This window comes from Paramisgurnus dabryanus, chromosome 12 (genome assembly GCF_030506205.2).
Source record: "Paramisgurnus dabryanus chromosome 12, PD_genome_1.1, whole genome shotgun sequence".
Classification (NCBI taxonomy): Eukaryota; Metazoa; Chordata; class Actinopteri; order Cypriniformes; family Cobitidae; genus Paramisgurnus; species Paramisgurnus dabryanus.
The window spans coordinates 5,558,708-5,581,743 of NC_133348.1; the positions used below are offsets into that span (position 1 = coordinate 5,558,708).

Here is a 23,036-nt window from a genome sequence, read left to right on the forward strand (position 1 = left end):
TATTTCTATGGCACTAATCAAAATGCATTATATAATTTCTAATGAAATAATAAAGGCAGTGGCTATTTACACTAAGAAAAACATCAGATATAATCTATTTACACTAAGTGCCAATATTAGCATTTTCTTAGCGATATGCTATTTACAGTAGGTGAAAATAATTTTTATTTAATAAATAAAATGATCAAATTTGTAGATTAACAGGGTCCAAAAATTAACATACAATTTAAAAGATTAAATTGATTAAAATTATAAAATGGATCCATTATTGAGAGAATAAAAACCTTCGCTACACTGACCCCTAATCCTACCCCCCCCCAAAAAAAAATATACTTATCGTTAGGCACTTTATTTTCACAAATGTAAACTTTTTTTATTATTGAAAATAAATGCCTTTACGATGTGATATGTGATAGGAAAAGGGAGAAGAGAAAAGGTGTATTCGAACATCAAAAGCCAGATCTACAAACCATATGATCTATAGTAGGGCTCTAACGATTTATCGTCCAAACGCGCATTTTCTCAATGAATGAATTTTAATGAATTGCGGTGAAATGCCGCCACATCCAAAAGCCAGAGGGCGCTCTCGTGCAGAAACTCCAATTGTGCCACAGAAGTAGCAGCATTACGGACGCTATTCCAGGAAATGTATAGGAGGATATTTATATCGCCGTTCTTCAGATTGTTTCAGGTATTTTCATGATAATAAAGAATATTTTGAATGATTTTATTTAACGAGTGTTGCTTTTTAAAATGCACGTTATAAACGACTCCGATTCATAATGATTTTATACACGCACAAGCTGCGAATGAAACACAGAATCGCAGCCTTGCGATGCAGAATCGATTTTAGACAGGTCTTTTACATGGGACACACGATTTATTGTTACAGCCCTAATCTATCTAGTGTAAATAGCGTTTGCCAACAAGGGACGCTTGCACTTAGTGTAAATAGACACTCCGTATAATAATAAATAACCTTAAAAGTATTAAAGTCCCCATGAAATCATGTTTAGTGTAGATATATTAGCTTTACGGAAATCTATAAACTAGTGGCCTCCAAAACATAGACAACATTTGCATTTAGCAGATATAAGCATTCAAAACAGAAAGTCTCTCACTTTGTCCAAAACGGATTAAAGATTTTTATGACATCACTCTGCACTTCAGCTTCTCATCAGTTTCCAGGTTATGAGCTAAACCAAAGCGGTATTGGGGAGGGGAACTCAATATGTCCGAGTGTTTCAGTGGAAATGTCATAGTATCAAACAAAGCTGTGCACTTTCAAGAACTTCAGTGGATCTTTAATAAGAAAAATGCAAAACAAAAACTTGATTTCACACATTCATTTGGACCTTGTTTTCCCAAACAAACAAATCCCACAGTGATCAATAACATTGACTAAACCACCACAAAAAGGTTCAAGATTTAGATGAAAATAACTTTTCAATCACGCTCACAAAAGCAATACCAGCACAGCGTGCCGTAAGTCGTGCTTTCACAAACAGGAAAAGATTTTACCACAATGCAAAACCTTCAGAAACGGCCCTTAACTTCTCGAGTTATAGCTCAAAGCCCGAGCACATGATTCATTCCACACAAAAACATCAAAACCAGCCGTTGCAGCTCGACCAATCCCTCATGTAACCCAAATCTCCGACCCCGATTCACTGGAGAGGTATGCACAATTACATAAACGGCTTTCTTTCAGAGCTCACTGCCCACTAAGTGACCAGGGAGAACAATGGAGCCGGCACAAATGATCTGACACTACGTGTCCTCAAGCCATCCACACACACACCAAAACACATACTGCTTGGCTCCCTCATATACACACAAGCCCTGTCACAACAAATGCCCAACAGACAATGAGACGAGCCATTAGCACATTCCACCCCCGACTATAGGCCTGCTTCACATTCCCAATAAAGTCCCCGGAGGTTTGAGCACCTGTGGGAAAATCTGAACAGGAAAGCCGCTTCTCCTGCCTGCACATTACAGCGACCGCAGTGGCAACTGAAACCCGTGCGGGAAGCATCGTGGACGCACGTCGCCCTCGTAAATAACCCTCGCAATTTGAATAACGTTATCCCGCGGATACAGAATGAGACACCGCATGCTGGCCGCACCTGAGAAAAACAATGAGATGGTACTTACGTGTCTATAGCCCAGGGAAATGTCTCCAGACACGTCTCCCGTCACAGCAGCGCATCCGGCCGGACAGTACTTCCTACATGAGGAGAGAACAAAGCAAAATGTCTGCTTACACCTGTCAGTTAATAATAGGTGAAAGGTAACAAGGGTAACGGATACACTTGTGGGTTAAAAACAGTCGAGTGAGAAACTAAACTTAGAACTACTGTGATGATGCAGTATCACATGATTTCATTATGCAATATCGGTTCAATTGAATTTTACTAAGCCCCATCCCTATTTGCAACTTGTTGTCTTCTGGCATATCATCAGACAAGATATTGCACTCCATTGCATAGTACCCCACGGTTTGGGTTAGGTCAGCATACTTTTGGGGGCTCTCCACTGGGTGCAGTACATAGTACCCGATAATTTTTTAGGACCACCTCGGTTGGGGTTCCAAGCGACCCGAGCTCATACCAGAATGTGATGCGAAAACATTGTAGATCACTGATTGGTCTGAGAGAATCGTCACTACCAGCGCCATCGCTATAATGTAAAAGATTAGCTTTACCTTTGTGCTAGCTTGCGCTGTCTCGAGTAAACCCGTTGTCATCTGTGCTTTGCTATAAGTTCCCAAACTCCCTTTTAGCGATGAAAAACATTCACAGGTTGAGAATCAGGAACACGTAACTGTTTTTTCCAGACTTGCAGTTTGTGGCGACACATTTGTGACGCGCACGTTCGCATATATGCTTAAATGCAACTTAAATGAGGCTTAGCGGCGCGCGTCGACTGACTGGTGTTTGTACAGAAACTGTCATTTGTGACAGAGGTAGTGATAAATGCGACGTGCAAACATCTATATGTGATGGTCAATTTTAATTTTGTGGCGGACTGAGAAATAAATGAATGTATGGGAATGTACAATGACCCTCTCACTAGTATATCATCACAGTAGTAGGCAGCGCAAATGTAACGGCACGCCTATAATCCCTCCCATTCCGAAGTGTTACTAAACTCGATGGAAAAGCTAACCAAGCCAAAGTGAGGTGAGCAGACCCGACCTGACCCAAACCAAACCGTGGGGTACTATGCAATGCAAAAGTGCCAATAGATTAAAATGAGTATGGCAGATAAGATTGTCTAAGGATATGTTTACACAACAATTATTGCACTAAAACGATACAAAGCGAGAGGCTGCCTCCTTGTCCTTTCTGGCTTATAACGAAAAACAGAATAATGCCTAAAAGCTGCTGTGTGACAACAAGCCAAAAAACCCAGAAATAAGTTTTTATAAGCTATCGACCCCAAAGAAACGAGCGTTTAAAGACACAAAATTGGAAACAGGCAACTTTTCATAGTATTACTATTATAAGAACTGCGCCCACTAGGGGGAAACGTAGTCGGCGATCCACTTAAAGGCTGGGTTTTACGGCTGGACAGCTTATAAAAACTTATTTCTGGGTTTTTTGGCTTGTTAGCTGTACACCTTGTCACACAACAGCTTTTAGGAATTATTCTGTTTTTGTTATAAGCCAGAAAGGACAAGGAGGCAGCCTCTCGCAATACAAAGTCAATGGGGACGGTTGGATTGTTTTCCCCCGGTGGGCGTAGTTTTCAAATTAGCATAACTGCGCTCTGTCTCTATTATTGTGTAAACGAACAGCTGAAAGGTTACCGCTTTCAGTTGAAACGTTGTTGTGTAAACATGGCCTCAGTGAGAAACTATTTGATGAAGGGCTTTATTAAAGAGACAGTTGCATAGTTGTAAAGTTACACACGTCTGACTTTTTTCACGCTGATAGATCCTGACCAAGCACAAACATTTGCGCACATTCTCTCACCTGTACTTTGTCTGTACCGCTTGGAAATGGCTGTCTCTGTCCAAGCATGTTAGCAGCTCTGTGGAGGAAGGCAGAGGAGGACATACAATGAGGGTAAAAATGGAGTAGGAAACGGCCCGACAACAACAACAACAAGCACAACAGGACATGAGCATCACAACAGGATGACAGGCTTGCTTCCTGTGACATGCCTGGACACACAAAAACACACATAGACATAAACCCCCGTTGACATCTCCATCTGGATTCAATGGAAGAAAAAAACTCATCTGTGTTGAATGACACGAGTATGAGTAAATAATTTTGATTTCTGGATTAACTACTTGGTTTTATTTGCCTGCACTTTTCTTTATTCACTGTAAATTTGCTTTGATACATTTCAAAATGTGTAAGTTTGAATTAAAAAATGAAAAAATAAGGGCAGAGGGCATGTTACAAGGATGGAGGCCAGCCAAGAAACACAGATGATTCCTGAGATCTTAAGCGTTACATGCACGCAAGTGACAGCAAATTGTGAATCTGGGCAGAGTTACGTCTTATGGGATTGTGTGGGCATGCTTTTAAAACAAAGTTACCTTTGTTGTTGTCTATGGAGTATGAAAGCAGAAATCCTCTTCCTGAGATGTGCTGACTGCTGCGAAAGCGGACAGTAAGCTCACTGGACTCGATGTGAATCAGGGTGGGCATGGATGCAGGACCACCACAGTACTTCCATTCGACTAAAAAAAAAAAAGATGAAGGGATGTTTATTTAAATGACTTGTTTAAAACGTAACCCTGTTCAAAATTAAATGGATAGTTCACCTAACAATGAAAATTCTGTCATCATTTACTCACCCTCATGTTGTTACAAATCTGTATACATTTATTTGTACCGCTGAACACAAAAGAAAATATTTGAAGCAATGTTTGTAACCAAACTGTTTTTGAGCACCATTGTAGTATTGGCACAATGGTGCTTCTGTTTCCTGCTTGATTGCTAAATATCTTTCTTGGTGTTCAGCAGAACAAAGAAATTTATACAGGTTTGAAACAACATGAGGGTGAGTAAATTATGACGTAATTTTCTTTTTGTGTTAACTCTTTTACCAATTTTTACATTAATACGGAGGTACATATAAAGAGTCCAATCTTAACCAAAATCTGGGACTTTTTGAAAGTTGCTTATTTTCCAGCTCCCCTAGAGTAAAAACAATTGAATTTACCGTTTTGGAATCCATTGAACCCATCTCCGGGTTTGACAGTACCACTTTTAGCATAGCTTAGCATAATCCATTGAATCTGATTAGACCATTAGCATCACGCTCAAAAATAACCAAAGAGTTTTGATATTTTTCCGATTCAAGAAAATCTCAACTTTTAATTTTCCGTCGGTCTTTGTTACTCGATGTAATTACGAAGAGTCAAGTGTTAAATAGAAAAAATATCAAAACTCTTTGGTTATTTTTGAGCGTGATGCTAATGGTCTAATCAGATTCAATGGATTATGCTTAGCTATGCTAAAATGAATGGATTCCAGGGGAGCTGGAAAATTAGCATTTTTTTTTTTTAAGTGGGGTGTCCCTTTAATCTAATTTCAAATAAACAGTTTATTTACATTTATGAATTTTGCAGATGTGACTTACTATCTATTTAATCAACACTTAACTATATTTTTCCAGTATTTATAATTACTTTTTATCAGGATGTATGTTATCTAGGATCAAACCCATGACATTTGCGTTGCTAGCACAATGCTCTACCAATTAAGCTACATGAACACAAGTAGATAACAGAAGTAAATAAAAAATTGGGTCCAAAATAAACCCTAACCAATTGCAAAATAAACAAACGAAATAAATGTTTTGTTGCAAAAAGAAAATTTGATCATTGGGGTAATTTTACAGAAATGAGCAAAGAAAAGTCTTTATTCTTAAAGGGATAAAAATAATTAAAAAAATCACTATTTATTTACTTCCGTAGTATTTGTTTTTCTTACTATGAAAGTTTAAAAAGTACAGTCAACTTTGTGGTTAACCATCATTTATCAAAATATCTTCTTACAAAATAAATAAAACTCATACAGGTTTTGAACAACATGAGGGTGAGTAAATAATTTTCGGGTGAACTATCCCTTTAAGAAGCTGGTGGTGTGTTGCTGTGGTCAGTTTAAGGAACATCTGCTGACTAAAGAACAATATTGAAAACACAAAGCACGCAGATGAAAGAAGCTCTTATGATTATCAGTATGCTAAACTTCATAACGAAGCAGAAGGGTCAAAACAATGAGAAGTGTGACTGACGTATCTGTCAAACGTCCCACCACTACAAAGCTTCAAATCACCCACAGCTCCAAACCACCATTCAAGAGTCACTCAGAGAGGAATTTCAGTCATCCCACAGCTGAAGCTTTGATCAGTGAATGTGTCTGAGGTTTGACTCTCAAACCGTGATGCTGTTTGCGGTTAAACACTTGGGAGAGGTGGAAACTGACGGAGTGCGAGAGCTTTCATGTGCTTAAGATGACTTCTGCCCTGTTCGCTAAATCCAAAATTCATTGATATTTCACTTCAGGCTTCAATAATGAGTCACTGCGACTGCACTTTTTCACTCAACCCAGACAGGAACATATTAATCTAATGTTAATACTCAATACTGATACAATGTAAATGCTGTAAGTCGCTTTGGATGGATAAAAGCATCTGCCAAATGCATACATGTAAATGTAAATATCCAGTCACAATTTAAAGGAAACAACTTTTCCTTCCAGTTTGAGTTCAATTAACAGAGAAATTGTCTATATTTTGTTAAAACAACCCAGCATTTTATAAGTGTAGCATCGTGCTTTAGCAGTTAAGCAATGGGAACAAACAAGTGATAACAAGTGACATTATCCTTTAGGATATGAGGAACTCATGCAGGGGTTAAAGGAACTGCCAACATGTAGTTTTTAACTTTAAACTTCCTCCGATAAATTGGCCTTTGTGGTTTCCTCTTGCTTTACAGTAAATTCATCAATCTGTGACGTCTGCCAGCTCATTGTAAAGCTCTGATAGAAATGTGTTACTCAGGTTTACTCACAGTAATGTGCTCTGAGGGAGTATAGTATGACTAAAGACCATATGATCACCTATATCACAAAATTAAAGGATTAGTCAATTTTCTTAAAAAAAAAAAAAAATCCAGATAATTTACTCACCGCCATGTCATCCAAAATGTTGATGTCTTTCTTTGTTCAGTCGAGAAGAAATAATTTTTTTTGAGGAAAACATTTCAGGATTTTTCTCATTTGAATGGACTTTAATGGACCCCAACACTTAACAGTTTTTAATGCAGTTTAAAATTGCAGTTTAAAGGACTCTAAATGATCTCAAACGAGGCATAAGGGTCTTATCTAATGAAACGATTCTCATTTTTGGCAAGAAAAATAAAAAATCTGTACTTTTAAACCACAACTTCTCTTCTTGCACCGGCCGTGTGACACGCCAGTGCGACCTCACGTAATACGTCATCACGTCAAAAGGTTACAGATGATGACGTATGCGAAACTACCGCCCCACTGTTTACAAGTGTGGAGACAGAGAACCGTTCAGAAGTTGTTGTATGTGGAATGAAACTAATTAATGTCTTTGTGTCAGTTTATTGTTTAACATGGTCTGCAAATTTGCATTTTATATATGTAACATGGGACCTTTCGACATGCTTACGCAATTACGTGAGGCTGCACTGGTGTGTCACATGACTGGTGGAAGACGAGAAGCTGTGTTTTAAAAGTGCATATTTTTGTTTTTTCTTGCCAAAAATGACAATCGTTTTGCTAGATAAGACCCTTATGCCTCGTTTGAGATCGCATTGAAATTGCAATTTTAAACTGCATTGTAACTGTGAAGTGTTGGGGTCCAATAAAGTCTATAAAATTGAGAAAAATCCTGGAATGTTTTCCTCAAAAAACGTAATTTCTTCTCGATTGAACAAAGAAAGACATTTTAGATGACAAAGGGGTGAGTAAATTATCTGGAGTAATCCTTTAAGAGACTATTTCAGTTCAGAGTTTCTAGTTTTATTATTTATAGGTAGGGATGTAACGATTCAATCGCGTGTCCCATTAAAAATGCCTGTGTGAAATCGATTCTGAATCGCAAGGCTCCGATTCTTTGTTTCATGCACAGCTTGTGCGTGTAATACGACTCTGTGATCAGTAGGAAGTCCTTATCAATCTAAAATCACTATGAGTCTGAGTCGTTTATAACGTGAAATTAAAAAAGCAACACTCATTAAATAAAAATCATTCAAAATATTATTTATTATCATGAAAATACCTGAAACAATTTGAACAGCAGCGTAAAAACATTCCTGTAGACATTTCCTGGAATAGCGTTTGTAAAGCTACTTCTTCTGTGGCACAAAGGGAGTTTCTGCACAAGAGCGCCCCCTGGCGTTCGGATGTGCCGGGATTTCACCGTAACTCATTCAAATTCGTTCATTGAGAAAACGTGCATTTGCACGGTTAATCGTTACACCCCTATTTATAGGTATGCGTTTACATCGTAAAATTATAATTTTTGTTTCATTCTGTCAACTACTGACAACATTTCTGCCAAACTCTTAATAAAAATTATGTTTATATATGCATTTATTTATTGAAAATTGAAATAGGGAAAACATGGCCAAAATAACAAAAAAAAAAGATGCAGTGTTTTTTCGATCTTGAATACTCCAGAGGAAACAAGTTCGAATTAATTACTCAACAACAAAATACTAATGTTTATTTTTAGTCGCATCTTTCAAGGGTCTTGTCCTGCTCTCAGTCTTTTACATTTGCAAGAGGTTTGCTTTTGTTGAAATTCAACAAACACTGGACTAAAATGGTCACAATACACCTAGAAATGATGATTAAAGTAAAAAAGTGGTCTCTTCATATTTTCTGCGGCTGTATATTTATAGGAAAAATTCCTGATTGATCATTTGGGGGAAAATCCCACTTAATCCTAACACCAATAGGCCCCTTGTTCAAATCTTCCTAAAGCCTGAGGAGAAAACTATTCAGGTTCTTTGATGTTTTGACGTTCCAATGGCATTACAACAACAAACAAAAAAATAAATAAATAAAACATTTCAATGCATCATATCAAACAAAGAAGCCCAGACACAACAGTTGACATTTTCAAGATCTAAGCACAGACAAAACATCTGATATTTCTCTGGCTGCACTGACCATATTTGGAAATTGCTATACCTTACAACTTCTAAACTTCTACAGCTCAATTCACACCATATTAGTATTACCTGTTGACCTCTAGTCATTTGTAATAATTGCTGGCCTGTCTATGATCCTGATCCCTTGCAAATCGGCCATGTCTGTAATTTGTAAATTAAAATTTCCCCCGCAAATGACCTGTCATATTTCACCGAACACCGAGTTCCTGTGATAATATTCGTCAAAGTGCAACTCACAATATGCATATCTCAAAAAGCGCCACACCAAATTCAGATGTAGGGTAATTTCTAATCACACGAGGTCACATAATGTTAATCCTCCTGTGCAAATATTTAAGTATCCATGCAATACATGACTCAAACAGCTCACCAGTTTCTGCCCCAAAGGATCCTTTCAGAACCTCCAAATAGTCCGACCCACAGTCCTTCTCTTCCATATTGAGGTCTCCAAACTTAAGGATGATGGTGTGGCCGATGGGCACGCGGATCCGCCACTCACACCAGGAGTTGTTGGGATAAGTTCCTGGGTAGTTCTTGGAGGACAGCACGCCGCTCTCTTGGCCCAGGACATAATGACCACAACCATCATCTAGAAGAGAGTACAGAGATCATAAAATGAGCTATTAAGAATTTAATATCTGGAGAAACTGAACTTTTAATTTATTGATCAGGAAGTGCATAAAGCGTATTTGTGCAGAGACAACTATAAGCAAATGATTTAAATGTCTTTGTCTTTCTATTTTGGAAAAATCTTGCTTTATTCACATTCAGAAGCCTGCTGATTGGGGTAGAGGGCCTAGGTTCAAGAGTCACGGTATGTTACTGCTTTAATATATTAAAAAGTTTGAAAAGAGAGATTATTTTCCAGAAATAATTGAATGTTTATATATATATATATATATATAGCCTAATATAGCCAGTTATCACATATAGCATTTTCCCTCCTCATATTGTGTATAGCTACTGTGGTGGAAAGCATTTGCTTCGGGTGGAAATACAATGGTGGAAATGTTTGCAAGCATTTATTTAATTAAGCCATTTTATTTGGAACCAAAGAATTTACTTCCAATTACACAAAATTCTACAGATACAGTCAATGGAATCAAAATATCCAATCTGTTATAAAAAATGCAAACAAGTTTCTCACAGACCCTGAATCCCTTATTCCTAGTTTGCAACAAACGATTGCAACAAGCCAGTACATGCAACGTAGCATAAATCAAACAATATTATGTCACACAGAAGCAGACAGAAGGTTAAATTAAAATGGTGTTTCAACACGTCCATGCCTTTGGCCCCTAAGACAAGTCAAAACACAAGAAGCCTTCACTTACAGTAGGTGGACCTGAACTTGGATTTCATTATTAGAAATGAAAAAACCTACTCATTCCAAGGATGAGACAGAGACAAAGGTGGGGTGTTAGAAACAGTCAGCTGCTGCGTTCAGACCCTGTGGATGAGACAGGGGTGATGGGATCCCACGCAGGGGGGTTTATGAGTCCATATGCACATTTGTGCATGCACAAATCAGAGTCTCACACTTCAGCCGGTTTACTGATATGTTACGGCACTGTCTTTCACAGTAAAGGCACTCACACCTGTGATGGCACCAACAACTCTTCCTTTCCTACCGGACAGCTGCGACACCAGCAGCCATAAAGGAACTTGATGCTGATGTATGCACATAACAGTAAAAGACCATGGACGTTTCTGACATTGAAGACATTCTTAAATGACACAAGGTATGGATGCTATAAATAGCTCTTCAGAAACTGTGGGTTTCCAAGGGGACGTGCACTAACCAGGGATTAACAAAAATGCTTTCTTTGACCTCAGCCTGGGTTACGTCAGTGCTAAATGTAAGCGGACACAGTGGCCTCTGTGGTGGCGACTGAACTTCGTCCAGATGTGGGGTTTGGGTTGAATAGGTGGGTGGAAAATATCAACCGAAGGGACCCACCTTAGGGCAGGTGGGGTAGATGAATGACATCACACATTCATCAGGGAGAATCAAGAATGTTCAAACCCACCGAACATACAATAAGCTACAACATCTACATTTTTGGATATAGTATATATCCAATATATTAAAGGTTGTAAGCATCCTGGGAAGCTTTTTTTATTCTAACAGAAAGGAGCATGGCTGACTTTTCAGCATGTCGAGGAACACCTGGCCATCTTCTGCCCCAGGGTGGAGCACAAAATATTCACAACACAGTGAGTTCGGCATGTACAGGCAATGCACGTCTCCCAACAAACGCCAAGTATCGGGTCAAGCTAGTTCATTCAGTTTGTGATACAATTAAAAACATAGTTCTAGGAAACGGCAATGCCACAATTTATAATTGAAAGTTCAATATGTAAAAAAAAAACACAGCAGCTATACAAGCATTCTGAGTAACCGAGGTTCAAAACCTCAAATAAAACAAATTTGTAAATTAGTTCCCATCAGTAAAATCACCTGAAATTTCAGGCTTGTCACGAGATGAATGACCAAAGCACCATCTCATCTGCATGTGAAAACATTCAGGCACTTGGAAGGCAAAACAGGCCCACTGCGAGACTGCCTGCATGTTTGTGTCAACTGCTGTATTTCTGATGTTTTCAGCACATTTTCTGACTAAAAACCCTCCGTATTTTCTATCACTTTTGTATTTACTATAATAAACTGTAGTTAAATGTCTAGATACACTACAATGTAGTGTTTTAATCTAAAAAAACATAAGCATGTACGATGTAGTATTTAACTTGCTGACCAGTTCACTATAGTAATATAGTATACTACAAATACTAAACTATACGTTTACAAAGTGCACTAGGCTAATTATGTGTACTACTACAGTATGTTACAATCTACTACAGTAAAAACTAAAGTAAACGACACTATTTTAATATGTGTGAAAGTTAGCTTTTCCTGAAGTTTAAAATCTGTTTTAAATGTCCCACGTTAAAATCTCCACGTTTACAGCCCGGGTTCAAAGGAAACCCCAACTTGACAAAAATAAGGTAAGCAGAAAAAGAGAAACACAGATCCCTTTTCATACATTAACTTGTTTATAAAAACCATCGAGTCAAATTACCAATGAAACATATGGAGTTTATAAATAAAGCATCTGAAACAAATGTAGCGAACGCGCGTTTGAAACATTGTAACGCTTTACTATCCACGCGCACTTGCAGTGATACAAAGTATCGCATCGACATACAAACAGCAGAAAGTCCTTTAAAATATTTGTTAGCTCCGATCAGACCGCCAAACATCAGCCGAGGACGCTTTTGTGTCCGATCATCTGTCTTGTTTTTGTTCACTTACCCGGTTTCTCGGCGGACACGAGCGGTTGAATCGAGCAAACGAGAATCAGTCCATGCAGTAATGTGAATCCAGACATCTCCGATTAAAGCCAAAGTAAAACAAGAGTAAAACGCGAGGACGCATTGGAGAAGCTTCACGACAGCATGTTTACAGTGGAAAAACTCTCGCGTATGTGTGTGTGTCCGTGGATTAGCAGCCCACGCTCTCAAAACGCCTTGAATGAACTCTTCCGTGTTTCCCATAGGCGGCACCAAGCGGTTACTGAACCCGTCTGACGGGTCTGCCTCATGTAGGACAGTTACAAAACTGAGATTGAGTAAAATTGGACAGAATATTAAATAGATACACATGTTTAGATGCATGTACAAAAGCCATTTTTATGATGAATTTATGTGTTGGGACCACTTTTTATAAAATAAAATATAGTTTGAAAATGAAAAAGTATTAATATTCCTGACAAAAAAAACCTTCATATAAGTCTTAATGGATTTAATGGTTATAATCGAAAATAGTTCTTGTGTTAATGGAAACTTTAATGGTTTCTGTGGGTCCCAACTGGTAATGTGTTGAGTTATGTTGATTAAAGGTGCCAAAGAACGTATTGAAATAATAAGAACAAATTGTTCTTTGATATTTACATAGAAGGTATTTAACCGTATTAAATGCAAAAAATATCCAGAATTGTTTTTACATTTACAACCCTAGGATTTGTCCTTTGAATGAAAAAGGTCTATTTTTGTAAGGGTCACGAATAATAATATTGAGCTTTGCTCTGATTGCTCTGCTCTGAGGCTCATGTCAGTAGCTCACATTAGTAAACTACATTGTTTCTCAAAATCTGTTTTTTCCAAACAGACCTTATATTGTTCCTCAAAAAACAGATTTTGAGGAACAACTAATTGTTTGCAGATTGTTAATGGACTTTCTGAGTGGTAAGTTTTTGTTGTTTTTTTCAGTATTGACCTGCAAAACATAACTGTAAAGTAAATAGTAGAAATTCAACCTAAAAGCTAGCATAATAGCATTAACTAGCATATAGCTCTTACTCAGGAGCAACAACTTTGTTTTTAGCATTTTAACAATTTATTTAATATGCAAATTAATGTTGGGGGTGTACATCTCGCCTGTGATGTCACAGTTGATGTTATGTTGAGATTTGCCTGTTTTTCAGCTCTTATCTATGCCTAATACAGTTTTTTTATTCTATGGCACCTTTAATCCAGGACTTGGCCTTTAGGTAGTGTTTGCAAACAAACATTACTAAAGACAATACTGGTGTGCATCTCAAGACAAAACAATGGCACTGATAAATGTTAAAATGTGTCAGTGCAAGGTGTTTGGAAATTATAGCAGCTCAAACATGCATTTTTAGTCTGAGCCACAATTTGTACAGTAAGCTAAAATCTCTTATATATATATACATACACACAATTATATTAAAACAACCTAGTTTATATCAGTTAAGTATTACTTTATAGAAAAGATTTTGCATCAAAACACAAGTATTATATAATTTTTCCTGTTTTGTTTTCTGTGCCCTAATTCCAGACAGCAACCAGTGGATTTCCCCCAACACATGGCCCTGGACAGACTCCACAGCATATGATTGGTATTCAGTCCCAGGAGAATACAGGCCTGTCTTTAACATCCGGCAGTCTATGATCCAGCACCATAAGGTTTAATGACTCTCATTGTAACAAACCTAGTGGACAAACCTAAAGATCAGATAGGAATCAGATGAAAGACACATAGGCCTGTGGCCAGTTGCATAAACATAGCCGTGATGTCATGCGTCTTAAGAATGATTCTGACTAACTAGCAGTTAGTTAGGACTAATCAGTCTTATTATTTAGATTTAAATTAGACTAATCTACCTTTCTATGTAACACAGTTAAAACAGTTATAATCAGTCTTGAAGAAAAAAATTCATGGCTAACTTTTAAGACAAGTCTTAAAGGTTTATGCAACTGTCCACAGTCTTGAAGAAAAAAATTCATGACTAACTTTTAAGACTAGTCTTAAAGGTTTATGCAACTGGTCACAGTCTTGAAGAAAAAAATTCATGACTAACTTTTAAGACTAGTCTTAAAGGTTTATGCAACCGGCCACAGGGGATAGTGGGATATTTGTAAGTGTAATAGTTTAATGTTTGCTGTAGCTTCAAATACAACCCAGCAAACACAATGAAGTAATTTAAGCAAATGTAAAACCCTTACTGACTGTGTATGAAGATTTATTTTCCACATATAGTATCTCTATGCTATTTTTAGGGCAGGTTGAATTGAATTACTGTGATGCAAAATTTTCTAAACACATTGCGCCCCCTAGCGGAAAATTATGGTTAATGTAAAAATATTCAATGTCCAAGAGAAAGTCCATAGTCGTCTAATTTGTTGCTATAAAATCTTATCTGTTTTCCGAAAACTGTGTATTCCTAATTTCAAAATAAAACATACGAGCTATAAAAAATACTTTATGTGGACCATATGTTTGTAAATCTGTTTAGCACATAAGAATAGGTAACTTTTATTTATAATAGCCTATTAGTTAAAACCATGGTTTATTTTGGACAATTCTTGTCGATAGTATGAAATTCACAGAAATACTGATTATTAAGATGATTTTTGAATAACTCTGAATGCCAATCAAGTGAATAACCACAGATTAACGCAAGATGGCGCTGTCTTATTTCTTTAACAGCTGAGGGGGAGCAATCTCGCTGATAACGTTTTCTGGATCAATTAAGTGTTTTTGTTTAATCTTTTTGTTTAATCCTTATAGGGAAAGACATATCTGTAATGCCTTTTAAAATTATACTAGCACAATGGACAATGAAGCACAATGAAGTCCTTAAAGGGGTCATATTATAATTTTTTTTAAAAAGATGTAAAACAAATCTTTGGTGTCCCCAGAGAGTGTATGTGAAATTTTAGCTCAAAATACCTAACAGATAATTTATTATAGCATGTTAAAATTGCCTTTTTGTAGGTGTGAGCAAAAATGTGCCATTTTTTGGGTCTGTCCTTTAAAATTCATGTTCAAGTTGATGAACTTCAAACACTAAACACAATGATGGTGGTTCGTTGAAATTAAATCTCAATTGTGCTGTTAATTATTTTCTCTCTCTCTTTCTCTCTGCACTAAATAGCAGTGACGTGGTTGGATAGTGCAGATTAAGAGGCGGTATTATTGTAATAAGACTCGCTACCTATCTCACAAAACAGGTGAAATCCGAATAACCAAATTTTTCACGTGCTTGCAGGAAACGGTTTAGCAAAACTAAGTTACTGGGTTGTTCTTTTTAACATTTTCTAGGTTGATAGAAGCACTGTGGACCCAATAATACTTAATACTTAAACATAAAAAGTCAGATTTTCACCCTATGATGTTTAAAAAAATGCCTAAAAACAAGTTCATTTTCTATGAGGTATATTAGGAAATTTAAGTTTTACAAACACACCTTACACTGATATATTTATGATACGTCAATTCAAGCTGATTAGTTAAGACAGCTTGTATTTTAGTCTGGGACTAGACTTAAACCCTGTCCGGAAAACTTCCCCAAAGAGTTTATATAGGCTAACGCTACTGTATAATATCTGCAATTTCAAATGAATACCATAGTACTGTATAGTTTCCAATTGTGCGGTCATGATCATTTCAGATATGCATGTTTAATAGCTAGAATGATTATAAATGGAAATGCACCTTTGGAAAAAATACCATAGACGTTTTGAGTCATAATAACGTCTCCAGATAAAGCAAAACCAAGAAACTAAAAAGTAAATAAATGGAAACCATGGGCAAGTTTATAAACGTATTGAAGTATTTGTAATGCATTTTCCCTTTAATTAATAAAAGGATTGCTGAAATACCTGAGAGATTTTATCTCCGGAGAATAATGAATGAATGGTGTAAGACCTTGGTAACCCTTTTGTATATGAAGGATAGGCTATTGACTACTTTAAAACTAATGTCTGACTTTTCTGCTTTTGATCACTGTATTGCGATTCGGTTTATAGCGTGGAGTGATGTTAAGTGCTTGACGATGGGCCAAAAAACACTCCTCCATTTTTAAAAGAGCAATTTAAAAGAATGAGGCAGATTTTATTAAAGAAAGGCAAGGTTACATTTTCTTATTCATTAAAACCGTTTTTCAATGCATACGTTTTTTTATCAAGTGTCGATCAAGTCATTTGTAGAGTTGACTGCAGTTATTTAAGCATGCCAAATTGTTAGACCTTCACAAACACTCAATTTTTAAGACTATTTTTAACATATCTGGGTTATGCTTTGCTTTCTCTAATGTGAATCGACTTTATGTAACATTTTGGTGAGTTTTTGTATTTCAGTATTGCATATAAAGTTTTTTAGCAAGGACTTTTGCTGTGGAAAACTTAATCACAGCTAACATTCATCAGATAGGATTGTATTGTGTTCTTGTATAGACTTTATTAGCATTGTACAACTTTTACTTTCTGTATTAATTGTCTTTATACAATGTCAAAAAAACTGTTACTGTGGCAGTGCCGTTTTAAAAACACCTTTGTACCTAAAGAGTTCATATTAGTACCTCAGAGGTACACATTCATACCAAAGAGGACATATTAGTACCTCAGAGGTAAATATTGGTACCAAAGAGACATATTAGTACCTCAGAGGTACACATTCGTAACAAAGAGACATATTAGTACCTCAGAGGTAAATATTGGTACCAAAGAGAACATATTAGTACCTCAGAGGTGCAAATTTGTACCAAAGAGGACATATTAGTACCTCAGAGGTACACATTCATAACAAAGAGACATATTAGTACCTCAGAGGTAAATATTGGTACCAAAGAGACATATTAGTACCTCAGAGGTACACATTCGTAACAAAGAGACATATTAGTACCTCAGAGGTAAATATTGGTACCAAAGAGGACATATTAGTACCTCAGAGGTACACATTCGTACCAAAGAGGACATATTAGTACCTCAGAGGTAAATATTGGTACCAAACGGACATATAGGTACTTCAGAGGTGCATATTCGTACCAAAGGGACATATAAGTACTTCATAGGTACACATTCGTACCAAAGAGTTCACATTAGTACCTCAGAGGTAAATATTTGTACCAAAGAGGACATATTAGTACTTTAGAGGTACATATTCGTACCAAAGGGACATATTAGTACTTCAGAGGTACACACTGTTACCAAAAAGGATTTACATTGGTGCACATTGGTACCAGAGAGGATGCATTAGTACCTCAGAGGTGGACATTGGTACCAAAGAGGACATATTAGTACCTCAGAATTAAATATTGGTACCAAAGAGGACATATTAGTACCTCAGAGGTACATATTGGTACCAAAGAGGACCTTTTAGTAGTTTAGAGGTACACATTCGTACCAAAGGGACATATTAGTACTTCAGAGGTACACATTGGTACCAAAAAGGACGTATTAGTACCTCAGGGGTGCACATTGGTACCAAAGAGGACGTATTAGTACCTCATAGGTGCAAATTGGTACCAAAGAGGACGTATTAGTACCTCAGAGGTCACATTGCTACCAAGAGGACGTATTAGTACATTTAGAGGTACCAAAGAGAACCTATTAGTACTTTAGAGGTACACATTTGTACAAAAAAGGATGTATTAGTACCTCAGAGGTGTACATTGGTACCAAAGAGGACGTACTAGTACCTTAGAGGTACACAAATTCTTACCAAAGAGGACATATTAGTACTTTAGAGCTACACATTCATACCAAAGGGACATATTAGTACCTCAGAGTTAAATATTGGTACCAAAGACGATGTACTAGTACCTCAGAGGTGTACATTGGTACCAAAGAGGACGTACTAGTACCTTAGAGGTACAAATTCTTACCAAAGAGGACATATTAGTACTTTAGAGCTACACATTCGTACCAAAGGGACATATTAGTACTTCAGAGGTACACATTGGTACCAAAGAGGACATATTAATATCTCAGAGGTACACATTGGTACCAAGAGGACGTATTAGTACCTTTAGAGGTACCAAAGAGGACCTATTAGTACTTTAGAGGTACACATTTGTACCAAAGGGACATATTCGCACTTCAGAGGTACACATTGGTACCAAAGAGGACGTATTAGTACCTCAGAGGTACACATTCGTACCAAAAAAGGATGTATTAGTACCTCAGGGGTGCACATTGGTACCAAAGAGGACATATTAGTACCTCAGAGGTGTACATTGGTACCAAAGAGGACGTACTAGTACCTCAGAGGTCACATTTGTACCAAAGGGACATATTAGTACTTCAGAGGTACACATTGGTACCAAAGAGGACGTATTAGTACCTCAGAGGTACACATTCGTACCAAAAAAAGGATGTATTAGTACCTCAGGGGTGCACATTGGTACCAAAGAGGACATATTAGTACCTCAGAGGTGCACATTAGTACCAAAGAGGACGTACTAGTACCTTAGAGGTCACATTGGTACCAAGAGGACGTATTAGTACCTCAGAGGTACACATTCGTACCAAAAAAGGATGTATTAGTACCTCAGAGGTGCACATTGGTAGCAAAGAGGACGTACTAGTACCTTAGAGGTACAAATTCGTACCAAAGAGGACATATTAGTACTTTAGAGCTACACATTCGTACCAAAGGGACATATTAGTACCTCAGAGTTAAATATTGGTACCAAAGAGGACGTACTAGTATAGGGGTGCACATTGGTACCAAGAGGACATATTAGTACCTCAGAGGTAAATATTGGTACCAAAGAGGACATATTAGTACCTGAGGGGTGCACATTGGTACCAAAGAGGACATATTAGTACCTCAGAGGTGTACATTGGTACCAAAGATGACATATTAGTACTTCAAATGTACATATTGGTACCAAACCTATATATATATCTGTACTTAAATGATACATAATAAGACCTTTTTGAAATGTACTGCCCCAGTGACAGCTTGGGACCATTTTTTCCTGACAGTGTACTTTGTTGTTTCATAATGGACTTTAGATGAGGCTTTAAAACATCAGACACACTATTGAAGGCAAGTAAAGTGAAGAAACTTGCTTTTTACTCTTTTGAGACTCTATTTTGTGAAACCAAGCACATGCTGTGAAGCTTTGTAAAAATCACTATACTGTCATCTGGTTCAAGGTTCCTGACAGATAATAGCTATTCTGGGCGAACAATAGGGCTGTATATATACATCGTGTCTGAGCCAATACCGCTTTAGGTCGACAATATTAGACACTTATTTCAACACTAAACTAAAAGTGTAACATGCGGTCCAAGGATGAGACCCTTTAATATGTGCTACACTTCTGTTTCCAAAGCCCTGACATCTTTTTATATCCCAAAACTGTTTTAATGAATCGTTAGGTACCATTTTTAAACGAAGAAAATGTTTCAGACAGAAAGATTCACGTCACGGTCAAGTTTTTTGTATTAGAGATTTTCAAATGTACTTTTGCTCCTTTTGTCTCGAAGGATTGAGAAAGCGCTTGTTTCACCTTTACAGCAGTTCGGTTTAAATGACGCTCAATGTGTTTGAATGAATCATTAAACTTCTTTGAAAAACAGGAACGCGGCCAAGCAAGACGTGTTCTTGTGAATGCATCTGTGTCTGAGGTACAAAGATTCAAATGTAAAGAGACACAAGTTTGTTACTTTCAAGGTCATGAAACTGGGGTCCGAAATACCAGATGTCTTTTTTTCTTTTTAAAGATATTTGTCGCCTCTTTATTTTGTACAGATTTTTGGAAATACTGGTATGCCAGATCTATATGTTCGAAATATTGCTTTATCATCCACTGTAACAGGAGATTGTTAAGGTAAAGCTAAAGGTTATGTTTGGTTACCGCTGAAGCACTTGGGTGCATTCTTCTTTCAACTTTCATTTCAGCCAATAGGTTGATTTAATATTGACTTACCAAGGTTATGACAAAGAACGAAATCAATGTGAAATCAAACTTTCTTCATAGTTAGATTATGAGATTTCACAGACTGGGTCACAAATAATCCCACTGTGATTATTAATAAATACTTATCTACTCGTGTTTAAATCCAGGACCAGACAATGACCCCAAATTCACCAGAGAATTTGGAGGGCTCCAGCGTGTCCCACCCTTGTAAGAGATAACACATCTCTGTTCAGTACAGCACAGCTGTCTGGGCGGAAAGAGAATACCCAGCAGCCCCGTCACCCAGCGCATCAATCTCTGTCCGTTTGACAGGCGCTATGCCCACCTGTTCATGGGCGCTGCTTTCCTGGCCACGGCTCGGTTATAAGCAGAGGCTACGTGTATGACAACCACTTGTCTTTCCGCTGGTGTTTTTCAATCCTCAAATTACGTATGTGAACTTTGAGAGCCGAGACACACTGCTATATTATAGTCTTTTGTATTCGGTACCCAAATGGATAGTTGATACATTTCAAACACTATAAACAGTGTCCTGCGGCGTGATATAGAGTAACAGCTTTTCCCAAATCCATTATTATATAGTTTTACTGCCATTATATTAACATAAACCTTATGTTGAAATATTTATACTTTGAAAGCTACAGAGTTAAATTGAATATAAAAAGCAAAATGCTGATAGTAAACAGAAAAATTGGTGATCATTTATAGCACCCACCAAATACAATATACTTACCTTATAGAGTATATAAATATACTTTTTACCTTAAAAAAAAAAATCAACATCAATGTTATATGACAATCACACAAATCAAGCTCATAATTTTAATTTTTAGGAAAAAACACAAAACACAACATTAATTAATTATGAATTATTAATACAACATTAATTAATTAATTAAATTAATTATTTTATAAATTAAAGATCTCATATATGTTGAAATGATTTGCATGGCCCTGTTTTATTAAACTTGAAAATTGAAAGAAAAAGCTAAATATTAGGGATGTCCCGATCCGATATTCTGGATCGGTATTGGGGCCGATACGGGCAGGCATGGATTAACGCACGGGCCTACTGGGCACTTGCCCAGGGCACTGGGCCAGCAGGGGGCCCTGTCAAATTTACTGTGTCTATTCTTTTCAAGTAAATATTTTAATTTTATTTTCAGTAAAATTTTGTTAAATATTGAGGAATAATGTGAATTTTTTTGCAGTTGCAAAGTATTAACTAGTAAATGAATCAAAGAAATAATTTTAATGTATTGCTGCGCTGTTGAAAGGGACATCTAGAGGCGAGTGAAAAGCATTGCGTAATATATAAGTCACGTGTAGAAGACGGTTACTCAAAAAACAAAACAAAAATAAGTTTAAAACCACAACCAAGTGGATCAATGAAAAGAAAGCACAAAAGGACAGCTTTTCCTCACCACGCCAGTCAGCAATTGTGAAGGAAAATGTTCATTTTTTCTAATGGCAAGAGTAAAAAATGAACTAAGAAGCAAAATGTGTCAAGGACGTCTTTAATGGCCATTGAATGCGATCTTGTGATGGAACTGGATTTTGATGATGTGGTGAAAGCGTTTTCTCTGAGGAAATCGAGAAAGATACCCCTCAGCTAAGGTAAATTTAAACCAGCTTTTTTTTTAAACCAACTTTTTTGTTCTAAGCTAGGGGCTGGACACACCAAAGCTTTTACGCCCGCGGCCGGCGCATGTTTTCAGTTGATTCCAATGGAAACTCTGCGTTTTTCAAATAAGCAAGCAGCTAGCGGGTTTTTTTCCGCACTGAAAACCGGCGCTCGAGGTTTTATTCACACTCAGTGCTGAGCGTCAAGAGTTCAAAAATATTCAACTTTGAGTGAAAAGCTCCGCTCGTCTTTTTGGAGTATGTTGTACAGTATGTTGACAGATACTGGTGAGATATAAATAAACCAATTTGTGGTGTGAAAGTACAGAATATTGTGTGCATTCTCTCCCCTTGATTAGTGCCATTGTTAATCCTGTATGATGGGGCATACAGGCAGAGGCGAACCAACACTTGAGCCCTGTGCATACAAGTGCAACGCTGTTGCCCAAAAAACTTGGTAAAGGGGGCCTTTGAGACATCTGTGCCCAGGGCACATCATCGCCATAATCCGTCCCTGGATACAGGCTTTTTGGCTGGGTCGGATATCGGATCCAGGACCGATAACAGGACCGATCCAATTCCGATACTGTGCGTTAGCCATGGTTGTTACTGACAAGCTATTAAAAGGACAAAGTATTATAAAAGCACCATAAACATTGCCTGCAGGATGATTTAGGTGCATCAATTCTGCACCCGGGATGTGCATAAAAGGTCCGGTCAAGCACATAATTCCCAAAATAATCATCTGCAAACAAGCTTTTTTACGGTGACAGTTTTACGTAATTAATGAAAATATATTTAGCATACTTATTTGATCAAACATACGTTTGTTCTCCTAAACACTGTCATGATTAATATTCTTGTAATTATAAATAATTTTAAATAATTGTTTTTTACATTTAAAATTTATATTATGTAGCAGAAAGCACTTTACACATTTAACATTTTGTGTGTGTATGTGTGCAATTTTAAATAGTCCAAGCAAATTACAGTAGTACCGG

At 37.1% G+C, this 23,036-nt stretch overlaps 1 protein-coding gene across 1 annotated transcript in view; it reads right to left on the bottom strand.

The window, feature by feature from the left end:
* dcbld1 (discoidin, CUB and LCCL domain containing 1) overlaps positions 1-12,737 on the bottom strand; it is a 37,798-nt gene extending 25,061 nt beyond the window's left edge. The window contains exons 1-5 of the mRNA XM_065256255.1: positions 12,489-12,737; positions 9,546-9,764; positions 4,556-4,699; positions 3,981-4,038; positions 2,158-2,230 (exon numbers count right to left, since the gene is read on the bottom strand). Coding sequence (XP_065112327.1) covers positions 2,158-2,230; positions 3,981-4,038; positions 4,556-4,699; positions 9,546-9,764; positions 12,489-12,564 — 570 coding nt within the window. The 5' untranslated portion in view covers positions 12,565-12,737. The remainder of the gene's footprint in view (positions 1-2,157; positions 2,231-3,980; positions 4,039-4,555; positions 4,700-9,545; positions 9,765-12,488) is intronic.
* Positions 12,738-23,036: the final 10,299 nt, after the last annotated feature.